Here is a 24,247-nt window from a genome sequence, read left to right as displayed (position 1 = left end):
CATTCCACTACGTCCGTACGTACATGTGTACGTGTGTGTGTGTGTGTGTGTGTGTGTGTGTGTGTGTGTGTATGGGTGGTGGGGGCGTGTGTGTGTGTGTGTGTGTGTGTGTGTGTGTGTGTGTATGGGTGGTGGGGGCGTGTGTGTGTGTGTGTGTGTGTGTGTGTGTGTGTGTGGAGGGGGAGGGGGAGGGGGAGCCAGCAGACACGTTACGCATCATACGAGGTGAACCAGACACACACCTCCCCCCTCCTCAACCCCCCCTCCTCCTCTCTCCCCCTCCTCAACCCCCCCTCTCCCCCTCCTCAATCCCCCTCTCCCCCTCCTCAACCCCCTCCTCAATCCCCCCTCCTCCTTCTCTCTCCCCCTCCTCAATCCCCCCCTCTCTCCCCCTCCTCAACCCCCCCTCTCCCCCTCCTCAATCCCCCCTCCTCCTCCTTCTCTCTCCCCCAATACGAACAATGAGACGCTCCACCACCAACAACCCCTCCTCTCCCCCACCCATCCCCACCACCACCTCGCCACCCCGTCTATCCCCAGCAACATCCCCTAGTGTAACCCCATTCCCCCCTTCCTTCCCTCCTCCATCCCCATTACCGTACTTCTCCTTCCCCATACCATGCCCCAAACCCCACCCCAGATACCACCCCTACCCTAATCCACACCAACCCCCTCCCCCAGATACTTCCCCTACCCTAATCCACACCAACCCCCTCCCCCAGATACCTCCCCTACCCTAATCCACACCAACCCCCTCCCCCAGATACCACCCCTACCCTAATCCACACCAACCCCCTCCCCCAGATACCTCCCCTACCCTAATCCACACCAACCCCCTGCCCTACCCCTACCCTAATCCACACCAACCCCCTCCCCCAGATACTTCCCCTACCCTAATCCACACCAACTCCCTCCCCCAGATACCACCCCTACCCTAAACCACACCAACCCCCTCCCCCAGATACCTCCCCTACCCTAATCCACACCAACCCCCTGCCCTACCCCTACCCTAATCCACACCAACCCCCTCCCCCAGATACCTCCCCTACCCTAATCCACACCAACCCCCTCCCCCAGATACCTCCCCTACCCTAATCCACACCAACCCCCTCCCCCAGATACCACCCCTACCCTAAACCACACCAACCCCCTCCCCCAGATACCACCCCTACCCTAATCCACACCAACCCCCTCCCCCAGATACCTCCCCTACCCTAAACCACACCAACCCCCTCCCCCAGATACCACCCCTACCCTAATCCACACCAACCCCCTCCCCCAGATACCTCCCCTACCCTAATCCACACCAACCCCCTGCCCTACCCCTACCCTAATCCACACCAACCCCCTCCCCCAGATACTTCCCCTACCCTAATCCACACCAACCCCCTCCCCCAGATACTTCCCCTACCCTAATCCACACCAACCCCCTAACCGATACCCTTCCCTTCCCACGCAAAATTCAAACCCCAAACCCCTGTATCGTCTCTCCCCCTCCCAGCACGACCTCGCCCCACAACCCCCAACCCTTCGTACCGCCCCTCCCTCCCCCTCAGCAGCAACGCCTCCCCAACCCCAATACCTCCCCCCCCCTCCCTCCCCTTCTCCGCACCATCTCCGAGACCCATCCTCCCCATCCCCAACCCCGCCCCACCACCAACGTCTTCTACCCAACCCCATCCCCACCTCCCCCAACCCCCTACTACCGTTCCACCCCAGCCTCTCCTCCTCCTCCCCCACCCCAGTAACACCTGCTGGCCAAACCCGACAAGGTCACACACATCCCCTAACCCCCCCAACCCCAACCCCACCAACCCCCCCACCTCCTCCTCCTCCTTTATCCCCCATCCCCCCACCATCCTGGGGGGGGGGCTGCATTTTCCCGCGCGCAAACATTGTGCTCGCAACATGGCTGGGGGTTCCCCCCTCCCCTCCCCCAGCACATACGACACACATACGTCACGAAAATCGCACTAGATATATCAATGGCTTTTCCCGTAAGCCGTCACTCCATCACCGTGCCTCCGTCACAATGCATCCGTCACACGTACATGATACAGACCGTCACACGTACATGATACAGACCGTCACACGTACATGATACTGACCGTCACACATACGACATGATACAGACCGTCACACATACGACATGATACAGACCGTCACACAATGATACAGACCGTCACACATACATGATACGACCGTCACATACATGATACGACCGTCACACATACATGATACAGACCGTCACACATACATGATACGACCGTCATACATACATGATACAGACCGTCACACATACGACATGATACGACCGTCACACATACATGATACAGGCCGTCACACATACATGATACGACCGTCAAATATAGATGATAGACCGTCACACATACATGATACGACCGTCACACATACATGATACAGACCGTCACACATACGACATGATACAGACCGTCACACATACATGATACAGACCGTCACACATACATGATACGACCGTCACACATACATGATACAGACCGTCACACATACATGATACGACCGTCACACATACATGATACAGACCGTCACACATACATGATACAGACCGTCACACATACATGATACAGACCGTCACACATACATGATACGACCGTCACACACATGATATAGACCGTCACACACATGATACGACCGTCACACATACATGATACGACCGTTACATACATGATACGACCGTCACATCCGTCACACATACATGATACGAAAACTTACGACACCAGGCCCATCTATCGACTTAAATCACCTCGAGATACGATCGTAACATGGCGCATACGACATATTAATGCCCGTTCGTCACGCCCACCGTACAATAACGGCTCAAACCGACCACCGTTGTACACCCAATATAGTCAAATACGTCGTTCATGTAATGGCCAACGTACGTCGTTAATCTAATGGCCAACGTACGTCGTTAATCTAATGGCCAACGTACGTCGTTCATTTAATGGCCAACGTACGTCGTTCATTTAATGGCCAACGTACGTCGTTCATTTAATGGCCAACGTACGTCGTTCATGTAATGGTCAACGTACGTCGTTCATTTAATGGCCAATGTACGTCGTTCATCTAATGGCCAACGTACGTCGTTCATGTAATGGTCAACGTACGTCGTACATTTAATGGCCAACGTACGTCGTTCATTTAATGGCCAACGTACGTCGTTCATGTAATGGTCAACGTACGTCGTTCATGTAATGGCCAACGTACGTCGTTCATTTAATGGCCAACGTACGTCGTTCATGTAATGGTCAACGTACGTCGTTCATGTAATGGCCAACGTACGTCGTTCATTTAATGGCCAACGTACGTCGTTCATGTAATGGTCAACGTACGTCGTTCATTTAATGGCCAACGTACGTCGTTCATGTAATGGTCAACGTACGTCGTTCATTTAATGGCCAACGTACGTCGTTCATTTAATGGCCAACGTACGTCGTTCATTTAATGGCCAACGTACGTCGTTCATGTAATGGTCAACGTACGTCGTTCATTTAATGGCCAACGTACGTCGTTCATGTAATGGTCAACGTACGTCGTTCAATTAATGGCCAACGTACGTCGTTCATGTAATGGTCAACGTACGTCGTTCATTTAATGGCCAACGTACGTCGTTCATGTAATGGTCAACGTACGTCGTTCAATTAATGGCCAACGTCCCGTATATCTATCTTGTAGGGAAGGCTTTACGTCAGCGCGTTGCGTCATGAGCCAATTTACGTTCGGCCCTTCACACACACACATGAGGGGCAAGTTCCATATTCGCCCTTAATCACCTAAAGTCGTTCAACTTTAATAACAACTTGAAGAACGTGGACGACTTGTGACCATTCAACTTACATACAGGAACATGGGCCCTCGAAGTGCCACGTCCTCAAGAACTACTCGACAAACTACCCTCAAATCACCAACTGGCAATTAATCTAACTCATCATCCACTCGTCCTCTCAAACCCTGTGGTAACGAGGCGTCGGTCATTAATGAAATAACGAGGACCAGGGCGTAAAACATGAGTGGCCGACCCGACCACGTGGCAACGTTGGATCGTCGCCATGACACCTCCCTACCCCCGAACCCCCAAGGCCCCATCCCCGCCCCAGACCCCCAAACCGGCGCGGCGGTGCCTGGATCTCCCCCACGCCCTCGTCCCCCGCCTCGCGCCGCGCCATGCATGCAGACGATGTTGACTACTTGTTCTTCTCCTTCTTCTCCCCGCCCTTAATTAATCACCCTAATTACCCTCCCCCCTTGTCAGCGTGTGGCACTCACCCCGAGTTGCTGGCGGACGTGGAGCGGATGGAGTGGAGGCGCAGCTTGTTGGCGATGTCCCTCAGTTCCTGGAGGTTGGACTTGTCAGGCTTGTGGTACGCCATGAAGCCGAGGGTGAGAGAGAGAGAGAGAGAAGGTGTGTGTTGCTCCGCCTGACGCTGCCGCTACACTGGGGTCATCCCGGCAGCCCGCCAACCCCGGCCCCGTACGACAACCTTTCCCGCCGACGCCTTTCCCCCCCGCCTTCCCTCTTAACTTATCCTCGTCTTCTATTCCAAGTCTACCCATGACACGGGCATCATAGTCTCTCTCTAATGTATAATATCCCTTTTCTGTACGCTGATGTAATGTCTATCTCTCATCTCTCTCATCGCCATTGCAGTGTCTATTGGAAATTATCTATCGCCTCTCCGTCTATCCCTCCAAGCGTTATGGGTATCTTCTATCCTCTTGGCCATTATTCTTTTGACCATTTGTGTCCCGCAGTGACGAATACAGTCCAGGACACACGATGAAATTAGCATTGCTTCCTTGTAAGGTCGCCCGGGGTACCATTCTCTCTCTCTCTCTCTCTCTCTCTCTCTCTCTCTCTCTCTCTCTCTCTCTCTCTCTCTCTCTCTCTCTCACACACACTTATTCCCTTGTTTTATTCGTATATATATATATATATATATATATATATATATATATATATATATATATATATATATTAAAATATTTCTATAAGCGCATTAAACAAACACAACAAAGTCGTGCATTCGCCTACAAGAATACCTGTGGACATATGCAAAATAGATACATATATGTATAATAATACCGTAGACCAAACAACACACAAAAAACACACATGTTACTAACTCAATTACACACACACACACACACACACACACGGCGCGCGCGCGCATGCCCGCCCGGGGCAGCAGCGTTACCAATGCAAGTCAAGGTCACTGGGCCAGTGGGAGACGTTGACAACCCTATCAGCAGGTAAGGCGACGTTCCATTAGCTTTTTGTGACCCGAGTGGGTAAATGGATGACGTGTTCTTTCTCCTATAGTTACGAGAATGTGAACAGAGGGGGGGAAAAAATCTGAGCGATCCCCAGTGGGGATAAAGAACGTTACAAACTCCAGACAGGTTTAAGCTAAAAGAAAACGCCCGGTAAAATTTTTGAATACCAGTGGATTACGTAACCTTATAACGAACACGTATGGCTCAATGAAAAAAAATATGTTGCGAAAAGCAATTATCATAGTTTAAGCTTTAAATAATCTTTCCTTAATATATATATATATATATATATATATATATATATATATATATATATATATATATATATATATATATATATATATATCAAAAAGAATCTATAAGTTCACTTGAAATGAATTTCCACCTAATTGGCTTCATATTTTTGTATATCAAAGACAAAACAAGATCGAATGAACATATGTGAACGTTGTGTATCGTGTTCAAAAGCACACATAACGGGTCAGAACAGACGTGTTATACATATCACATAGAGAACAGTTCTAGGGTCGTACAGTCGTGCACAAGCAATAATAACATATATATATATATATATATATATATATATATATATATATATATATATATATATATATATATATATTCATTTGTTTATTATACTTTGTCGCTGTCTCCCGCGTCAGCAAGGTAGCGCAAGGAAACAGACGAACAGAATGGCCCAACCCACCCCCATACACATGTATATACATACACGTCCACACACGCAAATATACATACCTATATATCTCAACGTATACATATATATACACACAGACATATACATATATACACATGTACATAATTCATACAGTCTGCCTTTATTCATTCCCATCGCCACCTCGCCACACATGGAATAACAACCCCCTCCCTTCTCATGTGTGCGAGGTAGCGCTAGGAAAAGACAACAAAGGCCCCATTCGTTCACACTCAGTCTCTAGCTGCCATGTAATAATGCACCGAAACCACAGCTCCCTTTCCACATCCAGGCCCCACACAACTTTCCATGGTTTACCCCAGACGCTTCACATGAAACACGATAAGTTCCCAAGTGCACTTTAGTGTAATAATCACATCATCAGGGGAGACACAAGAGAGAAATATAACAGTCAGTTGATATACATCGAAGAGACGAAGCTAAGACGCCATTAAGTAAACAAGTGGCGTCCTAGCTTCGTCTCTTCGATGTATATCAACTGACTGTTATATTTCTCTCTTGTGTCTCCCCTGATGATGATGATGTGATTATGACACGAAAGTGCACTTGGCAACTTATCGTGTTTCATTTCCCCGTGAACTCATATGAATATCTTCATTACGCGCAAAATTGTGGTCCTTTCCAATATATATATATATACATATATATATATATATATATATATATATATATATATATATATATATATATATATATCGTCGCGTAAAACGATATCTGAAAATTAATTAACGACTGTGTAAGCTTGATCAAGCAGTGGCCCACATGAACCACCAGCTTGAGATACAAGATAAGCGTGACCACTTCAGCTTAAGTCATTATAATACGAACGCGTCGCTCTCGCCACTACCATATAATATATATATATATATATATATATATATATATATATATATATATATATATATATATATATATATAGCGTGTATTTGAAAGTACTCTATATACACAGCCCAGTTATAATATCCCTCAAGGCTATAACTGAGGGTTATATATGATAACTGAGGGTTATATATGGTATATCACTACGCCAGGCTGGATCATCGGTATATTCATATAAGGCAATTGGTCAAACGCTGGCTGCAGATGACGGTTGTAAATATCACCACTCGACATCCAGGTGCGCAGCGGCCGTGCGCACTCCAATGTGTTGCTGGGCAGTCGAGTTTACATAGATGAATTATTATTATTATTATTATTATTATTATTATTATGAATATGTACACTTGTATATATGTATGTATATGTCTGTGTATATATATGTATGTATACGTTGAGATGTATAGGTATGTATATGTGCTGTGTGTGGACGTGTATGTATATACATGTGTATGTGGGTGGGTTGGGGCATTCTGTCGTCTGTTTCCTTGCGCTACCTCGCTGACGCGGGAGACGGCGATTAAATACAATGAATAAATGCAAATAAATTACCATTATTATTATGAAAACATTAAAATCCCCCCCTCCCCCCCCATTCATTTGTTGACACAGGAAGAGGGAAAGATAAACAAACACGAGACAATTATAATAATTTACCCTTACCCTTGGAAACTCGCCTGATTATCCACTGATAAATGCAATTACTCTTTCCTCCAGTGCAAGATAATTGCAACCAGTAACCATCCATTTGATCGGAAGTTTTAAAAATCACTTTGTAAAAAAAAAATACATATAAAAAAATATAATCGTACTTTGGGACAAAGTTGATAATTACATTGTGTTGGTGCAAGACGGAAGTGTAAGATAATTCCGGGTTGTGAACTGTCTCATGAGACACATTATCTCCTGGCCTGAATTTATATATATATATATATATATATATATATATATATATATATATATATATATATATATATATATATATATATATATATATATCCAATTAATAATGACCCCCCTATAGCACACAGTTTGCCTGACGTGTTTCCTTGTCTGAAAACGAACTCCTGAAACTGTGTTTATGACCTTTCTATGTCACGTTTCTTCTAGCTGATGCTATAATAGGTGTGTACCATAAGACGAATTAAAAATAAAAAAAAACATTTAAATTTAGAAATTAAATTAAAATCAAAAAATTAAAAATCAAGAAATTAAAATTAAGAAGTTAAAACACCTGAAACTGACCGACTCAGTCATGGCCTCGGAGCAACTTCGACTCATCGTGTTCGTTCGGCTTCGAACCTTCACGACTTCGGCTTCGTTCCCCTTCAAAACTTCACGGCTCTGGCTTCGTTCGGCTTCGAACCTTCACGACTCCGGCTTCGAATCACCCTAAACCCGGGTCCTCCCACTCCCCTGGCCACAAGAAAACGCAAGGTCATACCACAGTTCACCTCACCACCGTGGTTAGGTCAGGTCAAGCCAGGTCAGGTCAGCCGGGCGCCGTTGTCATCCAGCCAATCAACAGACCTGCAACAGAAAATCGAGAAACAGTCATTAGAATGTGATGAAATATGGGAATCTAATTCAATTTCTAAACAACCATTGTGCGTGAAGTTTTAGACGAAGGGGAATTTTACGAGAGCAGCCAGTACAAAGAGGTGTGTACGTGTGTCTGTTTTGTGAGTCTTTCCCTTCTGAGCAACGGCTGTGAATCACCAGACTTCTCCAATCAGCGTCACAGGTAAGAATATTACACTAGAAAGATTCTAATCCGAAGCCATTTGCAGAGAACGGGATACGCCCGCATTTGGAACGAACGTAAACAAACATGGCGTCTCGCACCCAGCTCAAAACTCCCTCTCTAACCTCTGTCTGGGACGCGAGAAACTAGAAAACGAGATGCAGAGGTGTTGTTAAGCGCTTGATCCACTGGTAAGGGAAGTAGATGAAATGGAGAGGGAATGTTAATTTTTTTGGCAAGGAGGGGAGGAGATGAGAGAATGTACTCGGGTTCCCGAGTGCTGGAATGGATGACGCAACCATCAAGGGAACAGCTGGCGGTCATAGGGGAGGGAAGGGGGCGCGGGCAGGGAACCCCGGTGTCCACGAAAATGGAGAAGACGTTGTTCCGCTCTGTGCTGAAAATGGACTAGTCATTGAGAAAACATAGCTTTAAATGGAGTAGTCATTGAGAAAACATAGCTTAAAATGGAGTAGTAGCTGAAAATTGTGTCTTAATTGGGGAAACATAGCTTAAAATTGTCGTAATGGGGGAAACACAGCTTGAAACTGTCGTTATGGGGGAAACACAGCTTAAAATTGTGTCGTAAGTGGGGAAACACAGCTTAAAATTGTGTCGTAACTGAAGAACATAGCTTAAAATTGTGTCGTAATTGGGGAAACGTAGCTTAAAATGGTGTAGAAAAAGAGGCCCATCCTCCAGTGTACGTGGGTAAGTGGCGCTGGGAGTTAAGTGGGTGTTACTGTGGACGTTGTCAGTGGGACGACAGTGTCTATCGTGACTTTAGTTCAAGTGGGTGTCAGTGGTGGTGATGGTTCCTGGTTAACGAGCGAGTAAAGTGTGTGTGTGTGTGTGTGTGTGTGTGTGTGTGTGTGTGGGAGAAGAACTGAAGGTTCCTACCGAATGGTGGGGTGACGAGAGGAGGTACTGAATATCTTGAGTGAGATGAAGTGTGGCTAAACCCCCCATACGACTGCATAATACAGCGAAGTTTCTAAGGAATATGGGTGACAGTATTGTAGATTGGTCTATTTAAAGTCTTCCACGTTTGTAAGGCCTAAGGTGAGGTGTCTAAGGACTGGCTGAATGTAGGTTTAGATCCTTAATGTACACACAAGAGGGTAAAACAGGAACCTCCATTTCAACAGGCGTAAGAGTGAAGACTATACCTGGTAAAGTGTATATGGGGTGGAAATGGTAATTCAAGGTTAGGTTCAAATGTCAGTTAACGTAACGTAGAGGCCCTGGGGAAGCTGCCTGGCCAGGCAGGGTACACTAAGCTATCTCGTACATATTTAAGTATTCAAAGAAAACGGTGATTTATGGTCATTTGAGGCGAGACTACATTAAAAAAAAGAAGTCAGGCCATATTTAACCCACATCTCTCTACTCTCGCTTCACCTCCATCGTACCTTACAAAATATATTCTAATGACTTCCTACAGGACTGCCTGTCCACTATCCAACGCCCTGTCCAAACTGACTTTTACTCCCACCTCACTGTACATTCGACAGGGACAGAGGAACTGTCAGTGTATTGGGGTGGGAACGTCTGCGTCAGGTGAGTGAGGCCCAGGAACACCTACATCAGGAGAGAAACGTCGTCAGGAGAGGGGGAGAGAGGCAGGCAGGCAGGGGCACACACAAGAACACCTTCTGCGGGTAAGTCACAACACCATCAGTAGGAAGAAGGGGGACACCGTCGTGGTCTGGATGGAGCCGAGGGGCGGGGCCATCGTGTGGCTCGTCCCAGCCATGGCCTGGGTGTTCAGCTACCTCCCTACCACCACCTACAGGGAACACGAGTTTCATCCCATCAACACCACCACCCTCCAGCAGGTGAGTCTTACTGGCACACGACCTCCTCTGCAGGTAAAGCCATTTGGGTCAGCCTCTCAAACCTTGAATTTCCAAAGTCCAGTTAAGCTTTCAGTCCCTCAAAGATGACCCTGGGTGACCTTAGGAAGACCTGGTTACCGGCTGTAACGCAGGAAACTGATAGCTTAGCTTCTTAAGTGTGTAATTTCATGTTAGGAAGATGTGCCTCAATTACTTAAGTTATCCCCGTAAAAACGTATTCAAAATACGTTTTCTCTGAATACGAAATTTTCTGTTATGGGTAACTCGTCTAAACTAACAGGTCAGAGACTATGTGTATTTATATCCATAGATAGATAGACAAATGTATACATTAGGTAAATGTAACTTAATCTAAAATAGATATACATGCAAATCTGACTATCTGGCCTTTGACAAACTACCTCGTTTGCGTCCTAAACAATCTAGACTGGGTTTAAAGGACATTATCTCGTTTGCTTAACACCTGACGACCTACCTTCACGTCCCTCCCTCCTGCAGGAGTACGACTTCGTAGTGGTGGGGGCAGGGTCGGCCGGGAGCGTCGTGGCCTCGCGCCTGAGCGAAGACCCGGAGGTGGAGGTCCTCCTCCTGGAGGCTGGAGGTCAGGAAACCGTGTTGTCAGAGGTGCCGGGGTTGTCAGCCAACCTCCAGCTAACGGCCCTGGACTGGCAGTATAGGGCCGAGCCTTCTGCCACCACCTGCCTGGCCATGGTTGACAACAGGTCAGTTCCTCCCTCGTTCCTGTGGGCCTCCTGCAGGCCTTCCTCCTCCCCCTCCCTCTCTGCTGGGGAAGAAAGAGAGATCTGGGTTACCCACTTTATGAGGTAAACATAGAAGTGATGGTAATTATAGTAATTATGTTAACTACGTTACTAATTCTGTATCAACAAGCATATATTTGCATTGTTCTTGCCTTTGTATGTAACACAAACATATTCTCAGTGTCAGGTGGTGTTACAAGTGTGAGGTTATGAGTCTGTGGTGTTATAAGTGTGAAGTTATGAGTCTGTGGTGTTACAAGTGTGAGGTTATGAGTCTGTGGTGTTACAAGTGTGAGGTTACGAGTCTGTGGTGTTACAAGTGTGAGGTTACGAGTCTGTGGTGTTACAAGTGAGGTTATGAGTCTGTGGTGTTACAAGTGTGAAGTTATGAGTCTGTGGTGTTACAAGTGTGAGGTTATGAGTCTGTGGTGTTATAAGTGTGAAGTTATGAGTCTGTGGTGTTACAAGTGTGAGGTTACGAGTCTGTGGTGTTACAAGTGTGAGGTTATGAGTCTGTGGTGTTATAAGTGTGAAGTTATGAGTCTGTGGTGTTACAAGTGTGAGGTCATGAGTCTGTGGTGTTACAAGTGTGAGGTTATGAGTCTGTGGTGTTACAAGTGTGAGGTTATGAGTCTGTGGTGTTACAAGTGTGAGGTTATGAGTCTGTGGTGTTACAAGTGTGAGGTTATGAGTCTGTGGTGTTACAAGTGTGAGGTTACGAGTCTGTAACATGTTACATTCTGACAATTGGACCAGACTGGTTCTCTCGCCTGCAACACAATTCCCACATAACACTTGTTCTCCTTTTAGAAAATGTAAACAAAAATAACAATACACCCGAAACAGTAAAGAAAACTAAACAAAATAAACTTCATAGAAAACGCGTCTGTGCCACTGCTTGCACACTGACCAGTAACTCATGTATTTTTCCTCAGGGCTGATGAGGGTGGTCACTCACTGGGGTGAGGAATTATATACTAGTTCAGTGATTTGCTTAGAGTTTTATCTGTGTAGACTCACTGTTCAAAGACTGTTTGTGGTTTATTAGAAGTCTGAAAGATGGGAAAGGCTCACACACACAAATACACACACTCACACAAAACATACATACATACACACACACACCAAACATACATACACACATATATACACATACACACTCACACAACACATACACACACAAATACACACACATAAAACATACATACATACACATACAAATACACACACACACACTCACACAACATACACAACACACACACACACAGACATATGAATGGCGTGGACAGCCATAATCTTTCCTTAAAACGATTGTATAGATTCTATATACTTCATCTTACCTTGAGCATTGATTACCATTTATTTTTTATTTTTCTTCATAGCAGTGTATGTGTGTGTGTGTGTGTGTGTGTGTGTATGTATGTATGTATGTATGTATGTATGTATGTATGTATGTATGTGTGTGTGTCTGTGTGTGTATGTATGTATGTGTGTGTATGTGTATTTGTGTGTGTGTATATGTATGTATGTGTGTATGTGTATTTGTGTATGATGTATGTATGTATGTATGTATGTATGTGTGTGTGTGTGTGTGTGTGTGTGTATGTATGTATGTATATATGTATGTATGTATGTATGTATGTATGTATGTATGTATGTGTGTGTGTGTGTGCGCGCGCGAGCGCACCCCACTACCACAGCAGTCGGGGGGCGCGCGCGCGCGCCTAACGATTTCCCACCGATGATCGGCTAGGCCCTCGCCATGGCACAGGTGTAACCTGCCGCGGGGTCGGGTCCTGGGCGGCAGCAGCGCCATTAACTACATGCTCTACGTCCGGGGCAACCGTAGGGACTACGATGGCTGGGAGGCGCGGGGCAACCCTGGCTGGGGCTACCAACACCTCCTGCCTTACTTCACACTGACCGAGGACAACACAGACCCAGACGTCTCCCAGGGTGAGGATCCTACACCGTTTCCTTCAGTCTCCCCCTCTTCACCACCATTTTCTATGTTTTCTCTATGCCCATTTTCTTATAGAAAATGGGCACGACGGTACTACGTCCCCTCCCGCCTAAGTCGTATGTATTGTCATCCTATGGTCGTAATTAATTCGTCAGGAGTTACCTTATAAGATCGGATGGTGATGTGTGAGTTCATCCACTTCCCCGTCAGGAGAGAGGCGGGAGGCGTTGTGGTGGTGGTGCCGTCGTGCCCAGAGACGTAACGCTGGCGATTTTAACTTCCACAATCTTACGACGGCGTTGTATGTGTGTTTGCGACAGAGTACCACGGGAAGGGCGGCTTGATGACGGTCGGTCGGGCGCCCTGGTCCACGCCGCTGGCCTCGGCCTTCCTCGAGGGCGGCCGTGAGCTGGGGTACCCGACCGCCGACTGCAACGCCGCGCGGCAGACTGGGTTCATGGCGCCGCACGGCACCCTCCGCCGCGGTGCGCGCTGCTCCAACGCCAAGGCCTTCCTCCGCCCGGCGCGGCTCCGCCCGAACCTCCACGTCGCCTTGGGGGCCTTCGTCACCCGGGTCCTCATCGACCCCGCGACGCGACGGGCGGAGGGCGTGGCGTACGACCGAGGCGAAGGGAAAAAGGAGGAGGAGGAAGGTCGGGTGGTGGCGGCGCGACGGGAAGTAGTGCTGGCGGCCGGCGCCATCAACACCCCACAGTTGCTGATGCTGTCGGGCGTAGGACCAGCGCGTCATCTGGCCAGTCTGGGGATCCCCGTCGTGGCCGACCTGCCCGTCGGCCGCAACCTGCAGGTGAGGCCCTACGACACAGGTATTTGCGCCGCATGAAGCCCTCAGTGTCCTACTGTAGGAGGAAAAAGACATGGAGTTGTACAATCATGAGTTGAGGAACCAGTGTGCCGGGTCGTGTATTGAAATGCGACGACCTAACTTGTTCATCAAAGATATATATATATATATATATATATATATATATATATATATATTAAGGAATGATTGAAGGACGAGTAAATATAGCAAGTGTATGTGTGTGTGTGTGTGTGTGTGTGTGTGTGGAGCAGGCGACCATGAGCTAAAGATTATTTCAACCAGCATCACATTATAAACAAAAAATAAATTTTATTCTACGAGAGATTATCTTTTTTTTTTTGGAAGATTGCAAATGGAGAAAACAAATTAAGGTTCGTTACCATACACATACAAAATGACAATTGGATATTTCTTTTTTGAGTGTGTATATATACGTTCAACGTAAATTGATATATATATATATATATATATATATATATATATATATATATATATATATATATATATATATATATATTTACATAAAGCTATGTGACATTTATGGATATATATATATATATATATATATATATATATATATATATATATATATATATATACATATATATATATATATATATATATATATATATATGATAAGGGAGGGCCCACTACACCCCCACAGGGTTTACGATGACACGGGGTTATTAACCAGTGTTGTTATGTGTCCCTCTTTGCCTGGCCAGGACCACGTGGCGGCCGGGGTCATGTTCACCGTAGAGGACCCCGTGTCTCTCATGTTCTCCAGGATCTACAGCCTCCCGGCGCTCCTCCGGTACTCCCTCTTCGGGTCGGGGCCCCTCACCACCCTCGGGGGCGTGGAGGGCGTGGGCTTCGTCAACACCCGGTACGCCAACGCCTCGGACGACTGGCCGGACGCCCAGCTGCAGTTCGTGGCCGGCTCGCACGCCTCCGACGGCGGGGCGCACCTCCGCCACGCCCTGGGCCTCCGGGAGGAGTACTGGCGGGACTTCTACTCCCACCTGGCCGGCAGGGACCACTACACGGTGCAGGTCAAGCTGGCCAGGCCCAGGAGTCGTGGTTACGTCGAACTGCGCTCGGCTGACCCCTACCAACACCCGAAGGTGAGGCTGACCCGTGCCATAATTGGCACAGGAGGAGGGTTTGTGGTCTCGTGTGTGCCAATATTGGCATAGAGAGAGGGTTTATGGTCTCATGTGTGCCATTATGGTCTCGTGCGTGCCATTATTGGCACAGGAAGAGGGTTTATGGTGTCATGTGTGCCATTATCGGCACAAGAAGAGGGTTTATGGTCTCGTGTGCCATAATTGTCACAGGAAGAGGGTTTATGGTCTCATGTGTGCCATAATTGGCACAGGAAGAGGGTTTGTGGTCTCATGTGTGCCATTATTGGCACAGGGAGAGGGTTTATGCATAGTATTACTATAATGTTTCTACGTTCATTTTTCTCCGTATTGGATAATATATAGTGTGTAAATACGATATATTTCGTCAAAAATCTTTGATAATTCTAATTTTCAAACGTTAACCCTTAATTTCATTTTCTCTGACTAAGAATTTCAAGAAAACGGATCGCATGGTAAACTATAACATTAAGGCCTTGGGTCAGCTTATCATTGTGTTATGTTACTGGAGTCAACAGATACTTCACAATACAACGTATTTTCTTATAGAAAGGCAAAGCTTTTCTTTTTGTGAAAGTGCATTTAGAACAGTCGGAAACCACACTCTCCAGACACACACACGAATCAAAACCACACTCCCCAGACACACACACGAATCAAAACCACACTCCCCAGACACACACACGAATCAAAACCACACTCCCAGACACACACACGAATCAAAACCACACTCTCCAGACACACACACGAATCAAAACCACACTCCCAGACACACACGAATCAAAACCACACTCTCCAGACACACACACGAATCAAAACCACACTCCCAGACACACACGAATCAAAACCACACTCTCCAGACACACACGAATCAAAACCACACTCCCCAGACACACACACGAATCAAAACCACACTCCCCAGACACACACACGAATCAAAACCACACTCCCAGACACACACGAATCAAAACCACACTCCCCAGACACACACACGAATCAAAACCACACTCTCCAGACACACACACGAATCAAAACCACACTCTCCAGACACACACGAATCAAAACCACACTCACCAGACACACACACGAATCAAAACCACACTCTCCAGACACACACGAATCAAAACCACACTCCCCAGACACACACGAATCAAAACCACACTCCCCAGACACACACACGAATCAAAACCACACTCTCCAGACACACACACGAATCAAAACCACACTCTCCAGACACACACACGAATCAAAACCACACTCTCCAGACACACACACGAATCAAAACCACACTCCCAGACACACACGAATCAAAACCACACTCCCCAGACACACACACGAATCAAAACCACACTCTCCAGACACACACATGAATCAAAACCACACTCTCCAGACACACACACGAATCAAAACCACACTCTCCAGACACACACACGAATCAAAACCACACTCCCCAGACACACACACGAATCAAAACCACACTCCCAGACACACACACGAATCAAAACCACACCCAGACACACACACGAATAAAAACCACACTCCCAGACACACACGAATCAAAACCACACTCCCCAGACACACACAGAATCAAAACCACATCCCAGACACACACACGAATCAAAACCACACTCCCAGACACACACACGAATCAAAACCACACTCCCAGACACACACACGAATCAAAACCACACTCCCCAGACACACACACGAATCAAAACCACACTCCCCAGACACACACACGAATCAAAACCACACTCCCCAGACACACACGAATCAAAACCACACTCCCCAGACACACACACGAATCAAAACCACACTCCCAGACACACACACGAATCAAAACCACACTCCCAGACACACACGAATCAAAACCACACTCCCAGACACACACGAATCAAAACCACACTCCCAGACACACACACGAATCAAAACCACACTCTCCAGACACACACATGAATCAAAACCACACTCTCCAGACACACACGAATCAAAACCACACTCTCCAGACACACACACGAATCAAAACCACACTCCCCAGACACACACACGAATCAAAACCACACTCCCCAGACACACACACGAATCAAAACCACACTCCCCAGACACACACACGAATCAAAACCACACTCCCAGACACACACACGAATCAAAACCACACTCCCAGACACACACGAATCAAAACCACACTCTCCAGACACACACGGGCCTCACACACACACACACACTCCCATCTACACTTTAACTCACCAGACATACACCCACCAGAAACCACACTCACCAGACACACACACGAATCATACTCTCTCACCCGTCTACACCCACGGTGCAACTACTACAAAGAGGACGACAAGCACTAACAGCTCAATTGCCCTGCTCTCTGTATATAGACACACACACACACACACACACCACAACACTGTATAACCTGTGGTGGCGACTGGTGGACGTGGCCAGCTTCCTGGACGCTGCATGAGCCACATACAGAAAGAGAGACACATATAGAGGGGACCTACGTGCTAGGGGAGCAGGAGGTATGTATTGTCTAGCGAACATATATACGATATATGAACATATATACGATATATTCCCTGAGAATATACAGGTCAGGGGGGCGTCCACACACACACACACTACCCCCTCAAGAGTGGAGTGGAGACTGTCACTTCACTACGGAATAATGTTCAGTCGCTCACCACAAGACACAGTTTTAGGGAAGAGATTAAAATAGAAAAGAAGTTCATACGTTTTCCAGACTCGCACATATATACGTTCAAGGTTCATATTCTAACGCAAAATCATGTGGAGACCTTCAGTTGTTTTCTTCCCCCATCTGGGTGTTAATGGTTGGATGACCTCTTCTGTATAATACGTGAGCAGATCGTGACGAACTACCTGAAGGAGAGAGAGGACGTGGCTGTACTGCTGGAGGGGCTGAAGGTGGCGTTCGACCTCGCCAACACCACAGCACTCAGGAGGTAAGTAAGTCCAGGGGGGCGCGGGCGGGCGGCGGGGCTGTGAGGGTCGAGTGTAGGGTAAGAAGAGGACAGGGTGTGTGTGTGTGTGTGTGTGTGTGTGTAGCATTAGAAGAGGACAGGGTGTGTGTGTGTGTGTGTGTGTGTGTGTCATAAGAGTGGGGGTGTGGGAGGTCAAAGACCAGGTCATCACACCCGAGGAACGTCACAAGGGTCGCGATTCTGTACAGACCACAACCATCTAAGGTGCACCACGAAAAAACCACCTGCCCACTTCTATTTCCAGCTGGTTTGACAACACAGGAGCTGGTCTAAACGACCCTTAACCACTCTCCAACAGGCTGTCAATTGGACACAGATAAACTTAGATATTTAAAGACTTGTGAAATTCTCAGGTACGGTTCCCGGCTCTTCGATCGCCCAGTGCCCGGATGCAAACACCTGACCCACGGTTCTAATGTGTACTGGGAGTGTTACGTGCGCCACCTGACCTTCACCATCTACCACTACTGTGGCACAGCCAAGATGGGGCCCGCCCAGGACCCTACCTCCGTCGTTGACCCTGAATTAAGGTCAGGGGCCCTTTTATATTTTGACCTAACCTAACCTAACCTAACCTAGGTCCATTCTGACCTATGTTACTTTGACCTTGACCCTATCTAGGGTTAATCCTAGCCCTAACCTAACCTAACCTAGGTCCTTTCTGACCTATGTTACTTTGACCTTGACCCTATCTAGGGTTAACCCTAGCCCTAACCTAACCTAGGTCCTTTCTGACCTATGTTACTTTGACCTTGACCCTATTTTGAGGTTAACCCTAGCCCTAACCTAACCTAACCTAGGTCCTTTCTGACCTATGTTACTTTGACCTTGACCCTATTTTGAGGTTAACCCTATCCTAACCTAACCTAACCTAGGTCCTTTCTGACCTATGTTACTTTGACCTTGACCCTATCTGGGGTCAACCCTGACTGACTGTCCCCAAGTCAGTTTCTACCATCAGTCACTCACTGCCACAAGTCAGTCAGTCACTGTGCACAGGGAAGAAACCAGGGACCAGTCATTCAGTCACAAGCCAATTCTACCATCATAAGACACTTCAACTACTGTCTTGTGAAGCCATTGTCCTGTGACCTTGGGTCATTTAATGTCTCAAGCCATTTGACCTGCATTAGGTCACCAGCTCACCTAATATGTAGTAAATGGCCAAACCTCATCCCTTTACCATTTTAAAATTCCTTTTTCCTGCAATAATTGTTTGGTAAATATTCCTTAATATATCACTAGTCTATAACAAATGTTGGATCTATTTCAACACATAATTTTATGCTTTCTACACATTCATATATACTACTAAAGTTAACGAATAAGTTATAAGGGACTTAATAACGAAAATATAAATGAATACATAACGAGGAGTCGTACATACGGATGTAAACATTAACTCATTTTAAATTCCACCGAAGTTTAGGGGGGTATAGATACTTTTTTTGGGTTGACTGTTTTAAATTCCACCGAAGTTTTGAGGGGTATAGATACTTGTTTGGGTTGACTGTTTTAAATTCCACCGAAGTTTAGGGGGTATAGATACTTGTTTGGGTTGACTTGTTTTAAATTCCACCGAAATAAGATACTTTTTTGGGTTGACTGTACATCACTATGTTTACAAGTTCCCTTTGCACATCTTCACTTTGTCCCGGTATGGCTCTCTCTCTCTCTCTCGTGTCCCATAAGTCCCAGTAAGGCCCTTTTGTGTCCCATGTCCCAGTATGGCGCCCTCTTGTGTCCCATGTCCCAGTATGGCGCCCTCTTGTGTCCCATGTCCCAGTAAGGCCCTTTTGTGTCCCATGTCCCAGTATGGCGCCCTCTTGTGTCCCATGTCCCAGTATGGCCCTCTTGTGTCCCATGTCCCAGTATGGCGCCCTCTTGTGTCCCATGTCCCAGTATGGCGCCCTTTTGTGTCCCATGTCCCAGCATGGCGCCCTCTTGTGTCCCATGTCCCAGTATGGCCCTCTTGTGTCCCATGTCCCAGTATGGCCCTCTTGTGTCCCAGGCATGACCCTCCCATGTCCCAGCATGACCCTCCCATGTCCCAGGCATGACCCTCCCATGTCCCACAGGGTGAAGGGCGTGTCAGGGCTGCGTGTGGTGGACGCGTCCATTTTCCCGACCATCACGACGGGCAACACGAACGCCCCCACGACCATGGTGGCAGAGAAGGCCTCCCACATGATCAGGAGCCACTGGCACCGGGTGGTCCGTCGTCGTCCTCCTGCAGCAGCAGCCCGGACCACCACCACCACCACACCGACCCTGGGGCGCCACACGGCCACCACCACCACCGACGTCCACCACTACTACGAACTATGACCTGCTCGAGGACCACCTCCTGGCCTGCTCGAGGACCACCTCCTGGCCTGCTCGAGGACCACCACCTGGCCTGCTCGAGGACCACCAACCTGGCCTGCTCGAGGACCACCTCATGGCCTGCTCGAGGACCACCACCTGGCCTGCTCGAGGACCACCAACTGGCCTGCTCGAGGACCACCTCCTGGCCTGCAGTAGTAGTGTACATGGGTTAAGTAGCAGTAGTAGTGTACATGGGTTAAGTAGCAGTAGTAGCAGTGTGGAGGGGTTAAGTAGCAGTAGTAGTGTACATGGGTTAAGTAGCAGTAGTAGCAGTGTGGAGGGGTTAAGTAGTAGTAGTAGTGTACATGGGTTAAGTAGCAGTAGTAGTAGTGTACATGGGTTAAGTATCAGTAGTAGTGTACATGGGTTAAGTAGCAGTGGTAGTGTACATGGGTTAAGTAGCAGTAGTAGTGCACATGGGTTAAGTAGTAGTAGTAGTAGTAGTAGTAGTAGTAGTTTACAGGGGTTAAGTAGTAGTAGTAGTAGTAGTAGTTTACAGGGGTTAAGTAGCAGTAGTAGTGTACATGGGTTAAGTAGCAGTAGTAGCAGTGTGGAGGGGTTAAGTAGCAGTAGTAGTGCACATGGGTTAAGTAGTAGTAGTAGTAGTTTACAGGGGTTAAGTAGTAGTAGTGTACAGGGGTTAAGTAGTAGTAGTAGTTTACAGGGGTTAAGTAGTAGTAGTAGTGTACAGGGGTTAAGTAGTAGTAGTAGTAGTTTACAGGGGTTAAGTGGTAGTAGTGTACAGGGGTTAAGTAGTAGTAGTAGTTTACAGGGGTTAAGTAGTAGTAGTAGTCTACAGGGGTTAAGTAGTGGTAGTGTACATGGGTTAAGTAGCAGTAGTAGCAGTGTGGAGGGGTTTAGTGGCAGTAGTAGTGTACATGGGTTAAGTAGTGGTAGTAGTGTACATGGGTTAAGTAGCAGTAGTAGTGTACATGGGTTAAGTAGCAGTAGTAGTGTACATGGGTTAAGTAGCAGTAGTAGCAGTGTGGAGGGGTTAAGTAGCAGTAGTAGCAGTGTGGAGGGGTTAAGTAGCAGTAGTAGTGTACATGGGTTAAGTAGCAGTAGTAGTGTACATGGGTTAAGTAGCAGTAGTAGTGTACATGGGTTAAGTAGCAGTAGTAGTGTACATGGGTTAAGTAGCAGTAGTAGTGTACATGGGTTAAGTAGTGGTAGTGTACATGGGTTAAGTAGCAGTAGTAGTGTACATGGGTTAAGTAGCAGTAGTAGTGTACATGGGTTAAGTAGTAGTAGTAGTAGTAGTAGTTTACAGGGGTTAAGTAGCAGTAGTAGCAGTGTGGAGGGGTTAAGTAGCAGTAGTAGCAGTGTGGAGGGGTTAAGTAGCAGTAGTAGCAGTGTGGAGGGGTTAAGTAGCAGTAGTAGCAGTGTGGAGGGGTTAAGTAGCAGTAGTAGTGTACATGGGTTAAGTAGCAGTAGTAGCAGTGTGGAGGGGTTAAGTAGCAGTAGTAGTGTACATGGGTTAAGTAGCAGTAGTAGCAGTGTGGAGGGGTTAAGTAGCAGTAGTAGCAGTGTGGAGGGGTTAAGTAGCAGTAGTAGCAGTGTGGAGGGGTTAAGTAGCAGTAGTAGCAGTGTGGAGGGGTTAAGTAGCAGTAGTAGCAGTGTGGAGGGGTTAAGTAGCAGTAGTAGCAGTGTGGAGGGGTTAAGTAGCAGTAGTAGCAGTGTGGAGGGGTTAAGTAGCAGTAGTAGCAGTGTGGAGGGGTTAAGTAGCAGTAGTAGCAGTGTGGAGGGGTTAAGTAGCAGTAGTAGCAGTGTGGAGGGGTTAAGTAGCAGTAGTAGCAGTGTGGAGGGGTTAAGTAGCAGTAGTAGCAGTGTGGAGGGGTTAAGTAGCAGTAGTAGCAGTGTGGAGGGGTTAAGTAGCAGTAGTAGCAGTGTGGAGGGGTTAAGTAGCAGTAGTAGCAGTGTGGAGGGGTTAAGTAGCAGTAGTAGCAGTGTGGAGGGGTTAAGTAGCAGTAGTAGTGTACATGGGTTAAGTAGCAGTAGTAGTGTACATGGGTTAAGTAGCAGTAGTAGTGTACATGGGTTAAGTAGCAGTAGTAGCAGTGTGGAGGGGTTAAGTAGCAGTAGTAGTGTACATGGGTTAAGTAGCAGTAGTAGCAGTGTGGAGGGGTTAAGTAGCAGTAGTAGTGTACATGGGTTAAGTAGCAGTAGTAGCAGTGTGGAGGGGTTAAGTAGCAGTAGTAGTGTACATGGGTTAAGTAGTGGTAGTGTACATGGGTTAAGTAGTAGTAGTAGTAGTAGTAGTTTACAGGGGTTAAGTAGTAGTAGTAGTAGTAGTAGTAGTAGTAGTAGTTTACAGGGGTTAAGTAGCAGTAGTAGTGTACATGGGTTAAGTAGCAGTAGTAGCAGTGTGGAGGGGTTAAGTAGCAGTAGTAGCAGTGTGGAGGGGTTAAGTAGCAGTAGTAGCAGTGTGGAGGGGTTAAGTAGCAGTAGTAGCAGTGTGGAGGGGTTAAGTAGCAGTAGTAGCAGTGTGGAGGGGTTAAGTAGCAGTAGTAGCAGTGTGGAGGGGTTAAGTAGCAGTAGTAGTGTACATGGGTTAAGTAGCAGTAGTAGCAGTGTGGAGGGGTTAAGTAGCAGTAGTAGTGTACATGGGTTAAGTAGCAGTAGTAGCAGTGTGGAGGGGTTAAGTAGCAGTAGTAGTGTACATGGGTTAAGTAGCAGTAGTAGTGTACATGGGTTAAGTAGCAGTAGTAGCAGTGTGGAGGGGTTAAGTAGCAGTGGTAGTGTACATGGGTTAAGTAGCAGTAGTAGTGCACATGGGTTAAGTAGTAGTAGTAGTAGTTTACAGGGGTTAAGTGGTAGTAGTGTACAGGGGTTAAGTAGTAGTAGTAGCAGTGTGGAGGGGTTAAGTAGCAGTAGTAGTGTACATGGGTTAAGTAGCAGTAGTAGTGTACATGGGTTAAGTAGCAGTAGTAGTGTACATGGGTTAAGTAGCAGTAGTAGCAGTGTGGAGGGGTTAAGTAGCAGTAGTAGCAGTGTGGAGGGGTTAAGTAGCAGTAGTAGCAGTGTGGAGGGGTTAAGTAGCAGTAGTAGCAGTGTGGAGGGGTTAAGTAGCAGTAGTAGCAGTGTGGAGGGGTTAAGTAGCAGTAGTAGTGTACAGGGGTTAAGTAGTGGTAGTGTACATGGGTTAAGTAGCAGTAGTAGTGTACATGGGTTAAGTAGTAGTAGTAGTGTACATGGGTTAAGTAGCAGTAGTAGTGTACATGGGTTAAGTAGCAGTAGTAGTGTACATGGGTTAAGTAGCAGTAGTAGTGTACATGGGTTAAGTAGTGGTAGTGTACATGGGTTAAGTGGTGTTAGTGGTGGTCTGCAGGAAGGTTATCCACTTACTCATGATGGCCCGGGTGAGGGGTCTGCAGGTGTTGGACTGGCAGTGAGCGCAGGACTCCAGCTCAGGGATGAAGGTCTGGTCTCTGAGAGTGGTCTGCAGGTCTCTCTTGCTAAAGTCCACCAGGGTCTGTGATGCCACTGACGCCACTACCATCACCACCACACTCCACTTCATCCACCTGCGGCAGAAGACCACTCATTACCATAATGATATACAAATGGTCTGTATACATCCACAACACAGACCACCTTCCTCCCTGGCTGATCTGTGAACCACCTGACTCAGGAAGACACAATG

General features: G+C 46.9%; 2 protein-coding genes across 6 annotated transcripts in view; one reads left to right on the top strand and one right to left on the bottom strand.

The window, feature by feature from the left end:
• The window catches only part of LOC139761368 (transketolase), a 61,486-nt gene extending 50,345 nt beyond the window's left edge, over positions 1-11,141 (bottom strand). Inside the window, exons 1-2 of one of the 2 annotated variants that reach the window (XM_071685475.1) lie at positions 11,004-11,141; positions 8,171-8,455 (exon numbers count right to left, since the gene is read on the bottom strand). Coding sequence is in view for 1 of the 2 variants with exons in the window: in XM_071685473.1 (XP_071541574.1) it covers positions 4,309-4,412 (104 nt within the window). In the remaining variant the exon portion in view is untranslated. Of the gene's footprint in view, positions 1-4,308; positions 4,488-8,170; positions 8,456-11,003 lie in introns of those variants that run through there. The other variant, XM_071685473.1, reaches the window with a different exon arrangement.
• Positions 1-20,749, top strand: part of LOC139761367 (glucose dehydrogenase [FAD, quinone]-like) — a 46,170-nt gene extending 25,421 nt beyond the window's left edge. Inside the window, exons 1-9 of one of the 4 annotated variants that reach the window (XM_071685469.1) lie at positions 8,361-8,669; positions 10,184-10,507; positions 11,027-11,250; positions 13,043-13,245; positions 13,573-14,060; positions 14,804-15,202; positions 18,101-18,198; positions 18,591-18,767; positions 20,316-20,749. In XM_071685469.1, coding sequence (XP_071541570.1) covers positions 10,382-10,507; positions 11,027-11,250; positions 13,043-13,245; positions 13,573-14,060; positions 14,804-15,202; positions 18,101-18,198; positions 18,591-18,767; positions 20,316-20,565 — 1,965 coding nt within the window. In that variant the 5' untranslated portion in view covers positions 8,361-8,669; positions 10,184-10,381 and the 3' untranslated portion in view covers positions 20,566-20,749. Of the gene's footprint in view, positions 1-8,360; positions 8,670-10,113; positions 10,508-11,026; positions 11,251-13,042; positions 13,246-13,572; positions 14,061-14,803; positions 15,203-18,100; positions 18,199-18,590; positions 18,768-20,315 lie in introns of those variants that run through there. The other 3 variants (XM_071685470.1, XM_071685472.1, XM_071685471.1) reach the window with 3 other exon arrangements.
• Positions 20,750-24,247: the final 3,498 nt, after the last annotated feature.

Source organism: Panulirus ornatus, chromosome 40, assembly GCF_036320965.1.
Source record: "Panulirus ornatus isolate Po-2019 chromosome 40, ASM3632096v1, whole genome shotgun sequence".
Taxonomy (NCBI): domain Eukaryota; kingdom Metazoa; phylum Arthropoda; class Malacostraca; order Decapoda; family Palinuridae; genus Panulirus; species Panulirus ornatus.
This window is presented reverse-complemented; position numbering and strand designations above follow the sequence as displayed.